Source organism: Sphaeroforma arctica (assembly GCF_001186125.1).
Source record: "Sphaeroforma arctica JP610 unplaced genomic scaffold supercont1.1742, whole genome shotgun sequence".
Lineage (NCBI taxonomy): Eukaryota > Ichthyosporea > Ichthyophonida > Sphaeroforma > Sphaeroforma arctica.
The window spans coordinates 3,305-11,416 of NW_014038816.1; the positions used below are offsets into that span (position 1 = coordinate 3,305).

At 47.9% G+C, this 8,112-nt stretch overlaps 1 protein-coding gene across 1 annotated transcript in view; it reads left to right on the plus strand.

The window, feature by feature from the left end:
* The window catches only part of SARC_11540 (hypothetical protein), a gene marked incomplete at both ends in the record, with an annotated part of 10,456 nt that extends 2,961 nt beyond the window's left edge, over positions 1–7,495 (plus strand). The window contains 9 exons of the mRNA XM_014294371.1: positions 937–1,004; positions 1,775–1,907; positions 3,145–3,237; positions 3,874–4,004; positions 4,564–5,154; positions 5,639–5,840; positions 6,058–6,229; positions 6,565–6,668; positions 7,302–7,495. Of these exons, the coding sequence (XP_014149846.1) occupies positions 937–1,004; positions 1,775–1,907; positions 3,145–3,237; positions 3,874–4,004; positions 4,564–5,154; positions 5,639–5,840; positions 6,058–6,229; positions 6,565–6,668; positions 7,302–7,495 (1,688 nt within the window). The remainder of the gene's footprint in view (positions 1–936; positions 1,005–1,774; positions 1,908–3,144; positions 3,238–3,873; positions 4,005–4,563; positions 5,155–5,638; positions 5,841–6,057; positions 6,230–6,564; positions 6,669–7,301) is intronic.
* Between the last annotated feature and the right edge of the window lie 617 nt (positions 7,496–8,112).

Sequence of the window (8,112 nt, forward strand, 5' to 3'; positions counted from 1 at the left end):
CACACACACACACACACACACACACACACACATATATATATATATATATATATATATATATATATATATATATATTTACATGTATAAATTTATATATATGAATTATAGGTATGTATATATATACATTTATGTATCAAAACATAGTTTCCTGTACTACGCCACGCTTTTAGGGCAGAAATTGTGGTTTGTTGTGATTGAAATGCGACTTATTCTCGTTCGTGTAGTGCAATGTTCTGTAAGGCGAACAATCTGCCCGCTGCTATATGCTATTGCGATGCAGGATGTGTAGTACAAGATTATTAATGTCACCTAGGCCTCTCTAGTACCAAGCAACGTCTATATTTCGGTCTGCCAGGTTGGGCGTTCACTACATGTTCGAGGTCCGTGTGCTTGATATTTGTTGGTGAATTACTTATACCTTTGTATGTCGTTGTGGCGGAGCATATTCATCAAGTTTACGATCCTGTGTCGGTTGCGATACACACTTATTCGCATTGTAAGTCCTAAAATCCTTTGGTTGATGCGGATGAGTTGTGCTAAAAGTAATCGAAGGTGCGAGTGTTCGTGGAGCCCGTGGTATGAGCACGCGGTAGTTGTTTTTAAATTCTTATGCATTCCGGTACCGGAATGAGCCAAAATGTTTAAGGTATCGTAATACCAATATGTAGCTGGCCGGGCAATCTACACCATCACCAATTAATTGATCGAGTGCTCGAAATTGGCTTGTACACAGCTATTAAGTTCTACTATGAATGACATAAGACAAGTAAGGTCTTCAAGAGAATATACTTCGCTTTCACATACTAATGTTTGCATCGACAGATATGCGGATATGTATCTGCAGGTGTGCCGCAGTTCTATGCATCAATATATGTATGTATTCATCATACATGTGCACGGATGTCGAACTCAACATTGACATCCATCACATTGCAGGAGACTTCACAAGGCCCCCACGACGGGAACGCACAAAGGGAGTCCGGTGGTGGGGGTGGCGGTAGCAGGTAGCGTATATGTAATGACCACGCGTGTTGTTCTTGCATGATTGCGCGCGCGTGTGTGTATCTACGGTCTCCTTTATTTGCATGCTACAGCCTACCTGTTTCGTGAGGCTGTTCGTTCGTGCGCTACGGGACCGTTGCAAGCGTGGAGGGGCGCCGCCCTAGGCTAACAACGTACGAATGCCTCGGTGTGCCCAGCGGGACTATTCGTATGTACTATACGCGTATCTGTAGGTACATATACGTTTACTATTATCCGTAGGTACATATACGTTTACTATCCAAACTTAATCTCTCGTGGTGTGCGTACACCGTGTTCCACCCCATTGCCCTGCCTTGAGACTCAGACTGTAAAAAACAAGAGAACATCGTATAGGCCGGTACAAGTACTCGCCTCTGCTCGTTTGTAAGAGTTTAAAGGGCGATGGGTTGTAGTCTATCAGGCGGTACGGATACTCAGTCTGACACGTCTATAGTACGATAATCGACCTCAGTGGACTCAATCACGCGTCTCTACTCGGCTGTATATGCGGTACTTTAGGGGTTTTAGGGGTTTTAAGTGGTTTAGAACCCCGTCTTGTCGAAGTGAGCACAAGCACGCACCTCCGCGCAGGCACACGACCGTGGCAGTCCATGGGATGGGATTTATCAACGGTGTGTGTGTGTATATTGTATGAGACAGCATATCACAAGCACATGTGTGTATATGTATACGGTTGTCTGGTAAAAGCTGGTACAATGCTCGGATGTCTGCTCCTCCTACCCTACCGCAGCGGCTTACGGGGTGACGGGTATAATGAGGCTGAGTGCTACGCCTTCATCTGCGAATCACTGGTAGCTGCTGCGCGCGACAGCTCGTGTCTTGTGAGGAAAGAGGCCGCCATTGCGTTGCATACGTTATTGCTGGTATGTTGTGGTCAGCTGTAGGCATTGCGTTGCATACGCTATTGCTGGTATGTTGTGGTCAGCGGTAGGGGCTCGGATAGACTTGGACTGGTCTGTGTATGTGAGGTAGAGCGCATTAGCACGTACACACAGTTGCTACTGCAGGGATTAGGCGAGCAGTGGTATTCGCGTTGCTACGCGACACGGTACTACAAGCAGATACACTCACAGTTCCATATGCACGCGCTAGCGAATTCGTAGACGTTGACACCGGTAGGCTAAGGTGTTACTCGTATGCAGACGCTTCTAATTTGTACGCGTTTGTCATATCATACAAAATAACTGACTTGTACGTAAACTCTATGTATATATCTATTTTGCCTACTGGGTTCTTTCTTTGATACTGGGTTGAATACGTTCTTTTGGCTGAGAATTTCGCCGCCTCGCTAGCACTTTAATAGTCATGTCGAGTGCTGTGTGTTGGATTGGGACACCAAAGGTCGAGCCAAGTGAGCCTAGTAGCTGCTGTAGTGTGCGTCTATTCTACCACGCTCTGTTCTCACAAATATGTTGATTGCCTCTATACGGGGTTGTCATCATTCTGTGCTTAGCTAAAAGCTGTCCGTGCAAACGATAAGTGATGTAGCCTGGTGTGTGCTGCGTGGTGGTGTATCCCGCTTGCGCTGCCTAGAGTGTCAGTGCTATGTTAGAACGCGTAGCGGTGTGCGGATGATGCCATGTTCGCACAGGGCAACTCGTGATCGTGTGGCATATGCCGCCATTCGCAAGCAGTTCCAAATAGAGCAGTACCTCCTGCTGTATGAGGCAATGGCTGTAGTACTATGTGACCTTTGGGCTCGGGTGCTGTCCTGTGTGCTGCAGCCAGAGTGTGTAAACGCGCGTGCAGGCACACGCCCGCATTCAGCAATTGTAGAACACCTGTTTCGGATAACCCCACACAAGCACATTGAAAACCCCACCGAAGAAAACTACAGGATTGACTTGCAACACTGGGACCAATTTATTACAGAGGATAGCCAAATATCATGCTGTGGTCATGTCCACATTCTCAAAATGTTTCAGAACATTTTGAGGATTGTGCCTTGCGCATTATAAACGTATTTTTCACAAACGTATTTACTTTGCGTATTGGGATGGTTGGAAGTATAGACCAAGGTATACATCCCGCACAGAGTATGAATAGCTCCCTAACACCCTAACACCCACTCACACCCACTTCGTATTGTGGCCTCCACAGAGCTACCACTCTGATTTTGTCATCGCGGGGCATCAAAGAGCGGCACGCGTGGCTATGAACAACGGCATAATCTATCGCACAGGACTCTCACAGGTGTGTTTGTGGTACTATTTGTATTCATTCGATATGTATATTGGTTAGTAGTTTCACGGTACTCTCACAGGTGTGCTTGTAGTATGCTTTGTTTTCCTTCGATACGTAGATTGATTAGTATTTGTTGTCCCTATTTTGATGTACACATTTCCTCCCTGTTTCATCTCTGCAGAGTTGTTATACACTCGAACGCTCATCCATGCAAATGATAGTAGATCGGGCACAGTTCTGTTGCACTTAGACGTTGGAATTTGAGTTCTGAACTGCAACAGACAACCCACGTCTACATTATCACTCACAACTGCACGCTATCGCTCTCTCGGCTGTCTTTGCAGTGTGCCCTTATGACTACCTTCTCCACACCGCACTCTACGCAAGCATATATGTTTGCTGCACTGTTTCTGACGCATACGCACATACCCTCGCCATAGCGTAAAATTATCCAAGACATAATCTATGCGCATCTGCACAAAAAGTGTCAGTTGTTATTATCAGGGTCTTAGGGTTGAGGGGTTTAGGGTTTTTGAATCCTTTAATATCCAGCGCATGTATTCCGCAGTCAACCTGTACGTAGTCATAGACTTACACTCATATTATTCGCACTTACTTTCTCTCGCGCTCTCTCTCGCCACACAGGCACATGTTTACAGTGATGGCGATGATCCCAGAAGGCGGAGTGGGAGTACGGATACAAACGGCACGGTTGGCACGCACGAGACAAATCGAACCGAAACGAGCCTCAGCACAAGCAGTAACGGACTGGTCAGGTACTTTGCAGGCATATTTTTGCGCATGAGCCTGCAAGAACGTAGACACCCACACACATCAACCGATGCATAACATGTCTGTATAGAAAGCACTGTATTCGCGTTCTTTCGCATAAGCCCATGGAATTGTACACCTGGAAACCAATTTAAGCATATTTGTGTGATAGCACTTTGCGCTTCAGAGTCTGCGTATCGTTCGAGTGGTATATCGCGCGTCACTGTTGTCCTTTGTCCATTTTTCTTCTTCTTATTACCTTCCGATCGGATACTACTGCGTGTGCTATGCTTGTTCCACTCTTCTATGACAGCCAACTACTACCTACCGTACGATGCATGTACCTCAGTATGTCATACGATTGGTATGCTGTGAACGTGATCAACCTGTGGGTATAAAGTCGTAGTAAGTACTAAGTCGTTTAATAGTTTCGTATGCGATATGTAGTATAACGCTGCTACACGTTCACGTGTATGCCTGAGTTGTTAACTGGCACACTCCTTGCCCTCTGCAAGTCGCCCTGCCTCCGTCTATGCCAACCCGTTATCTCTATCTTATCCGCAGCCTCAGCTCGCAACTACAGGTCCTCGACCTGGCAAGCCGGACTGGCCTGGGCAACCACTACAGCACCAGCGATTCCACCAGTGCGAGGGGTGGGGCCAGACGGGATACAGGACCGGGCCAACGCACCCGGAAACAGGACAGTACAAGCAACGCAAGCACAGGCACAGGCACGAGTGCGAGTATCAGCGTCACAGTAACCCATCCCGAATACTCAACTGAGGACAACCACGCGGGCGGCAGAGACTACAGTGACCGGCGTCACGGAGGTAGGCACGACTCAGTCAACACCACCTCGAGACAGTCGAGCCTGGCAACGTCTGCGTCTGAGTCGGATGGGGGGTTGACCTGGGATGGGGAGCGCGAGCGTTCGTTGAGTAGTATATCGGGGTCTGCGGGAGCAACACACGAATACGGACAATACCCACACGAGTACGCGCAGGAGCGAGAGCAGGTGCATGTGATACCGTTTGAGCTGGCGTGGGATGAGCTGGTAGTGCTGTCGGACGATCCGTATCCGGAAATTGTACTCCTCGCACAGACGATTATGGATGATCTGAGGACACCGGGCTTTGAGAGGGTTCGCCCCGTTCGGTGAGTGTAGACTGTAGAGTCTGTGCCTCCCTCTCTGTGTGTGTATATGCATGTGTGTACTTGTACATGTGTATACATATTGCGTTATATTTATGTATGTATGCATGTATGTTTATATACACATTTATGTGCACTTAACTATGTATATGTGTGCCGTGTTTGCCTTTCTTAGTGCACAACGTCTCCCAGAGATTTTATCTCGCGCCGACGACTGCAGACGATCCGTGTCACACCGGCGACGCCAACAAAAAGAGCCTATACGAGTTGCGTTAGCCGTGCAAAGAAGTCACGGGCGAGTAGGGTATATAGCTCACTCTTACCGTATAGATGCGCTACAAAAGTGAAACCTCAGAAACTTACTGTGTGCGTGTCGACAGGGCCCAGGCTGCCCTCCGTTCAGGTGTTCTCATCGCATTTCATCTCATCCCATCTCATCCCATCTCATTCCATCGCATTTAATACATTGTCTATCCACACCACACAGATTCACCGCAGGGTTCTCTGGCGGGAGGGCACACAGCTCCAGCATGGACGACGGCTTCCCCCAACACGCACAAAGCAACACAACTACGGGAAGTAAGCTAAGCGCTGCTACGCGTGCGACAACTCCCAAAGCGCAGACGGCCAAGAGACAGCTCAGCTCGGGCAGCCAGAGCCAGGGCGGCATGACGAATGCTCTTGTTAAGGTGTGGGGTACACACTGCTGTACTTACTTCCACGTTCGCTGTGTTCTGTGTGTGTTTTTGTGAGTTAAAATGTATATAGAGCGTATAGGCACTTAGGAGGTGCTACTAGAACACATTTCCTCACACATATCCACAAATACATACAAACGCTGAACCCTAAACCCTAAACCCTAAACCCTCAACCCTAACAACCCTGAAAACCTTATAATGTCCCCAGAGTACGTCCGGCCTACAGAAGAGGTCGAGTGCATTCAGCTCTACCGGCGACATCACAAAGTTGATTGCGCTGGAAGGGTCCAATGCCTTAGGCTACGGCAATGGCTATGCCAGCGGTTTGCGGGTGATGAACTCTGCACTCTCTCAGAGCTCAATCAACCGGCTGAGTCAAGGTATGTAGGTTTTCAGCATAAGTGCGATGTATTGCGTGACAGCCAACGCAAAACATAGGATAGGTTATGTGGAGATGGTTGGGGTTGAGTGGTATGCGCCGGGTTAGCTCAGGGTATGTGGTACAACAGTGTATGCTCTAATGTGGGGCAACCAACTGGTCAAAGTCGGGGGGTGTGAGGGCAAGGTGAGCCATGTATGCTCCCCAGAATGTGACACGGTAGGACACCTTTGTGTCCCATGTAGTCCTATTAGGCTAGTTAGGTAGTATGCATCTAAGTACCTACAGATTGTCTTGTACTGTACTAATGATACAATCCCTTTGTCTACTCCACAGGAGGTCTGACTGTGGACAACTTGCATGCGTCGAGCCGAGCAACGAGTTACGACCACTTAGGGCCGGGTGGCAAAGCAGTGCTAGAGCCCGAAGAGACGATCAAGGTACACACGATGTACTGGCCCTACTGGTTTGTTCTAATGTCTTTAGGGTTTAGACGATGTACTTGCCATACTGGTCTATTCTATTGTTTGTCTAAGTGGAGAGTACCATGGGTTGTGGTACTCAAAGGATACGACCAAGTTATACCCGATAAACTGTACAAGGTGGACTGTGCGGTACGCGTGTCCACTTCCATTTTAGGAAGCAGGGTTGGTGGTGATCGACCAATTTCAGTAGTTTTTATCGAGTGATTGCGCGGAAGCGGGACCTGGTCTTAGGTTCAATGGTGTCAGAGTTAATAGCACACTGACCCTAATACTCATACCAGCGCATACAAATACAGATGGAATTCGAGTGTTCACATACGTTCACACACGTTTACATACAGTTTCACATACGTTCGTGCGAATAAGTCGGAAACGGATTGACCCAATCTCAACGCATTTAGATCTGACTATTGTACACGTCCACACACGAAGTCACGCACGTTCGAGCGGTTGAATTAGTATTGAACTGACCTGGATACGAGTACCATTGCATCAGTCACAGGGAGAATTCAAGTACCACAGACATTCGTGCGCGCAATTGAAACACGAGTCGACCCATTTTTTATTTCTTATCGCGTACCTACACAGGTCGATTCCGAGTATTACATACGTTCGTGCGAGTACTTCAGGCAGCCGCTCTTACACCCCCAGCGGAAGAAGCCGCCCACACCCGGCTCAGCTGGCGGTGGCTATGGCCCGAATGAGCTCAGAGCACAGTACATACGGACACGCAACCAGAGCGTGCTTAAGAAGGCCATAGCGTTGGAACACTTCAATCCAGGTATGGTATGCTGGACACCGATTTTGTGGCTGATGGGAGTGGGGTTCGCAAGAAAGTTTGTGCGACAATTTGATGTCAATATGCGCATTTACATACAGTATGCGCTAGAGTGGAACGTGGGGTGTGTATGAAAACTTTTGCTGATTTATATATCTGTAGTCGAGCCACGTATTTTTGGTGGGCACAACGATAGGACATGCACGAGCAATATGGCGTGGTTGAGAATTCGTAGCTTCCAAACACTGCAATACAAGTATGCAAAACATATATACAACTTGCTTCAGTGGGGGTTATTTAGTTTATGTGCGTGTCCTTAGGTGATGGGAACAAGACCTGGGCAAACTGAGCGTACGGTATACGTATGCGCAGCCAGAATGTACCAGTTAATCTTAGTATGAGAAAGGCAGGTACAGCTTATGTACAGGGGCTTGTTAGCCAAGGGAATTGGCTGATTCTCTTGATCTGTTATTGGGGATACTCGGGGCGAGCGAGCTCAGTGCACAGTGTTTGAGCACACATAACCCAAGTGCCCAGGAAGGCATCTCGTACACTCCATACAACCCTGCGAATGGAAAGCAGTACTCCCGGGACAATCGCCTACGCACATGCCTATACATC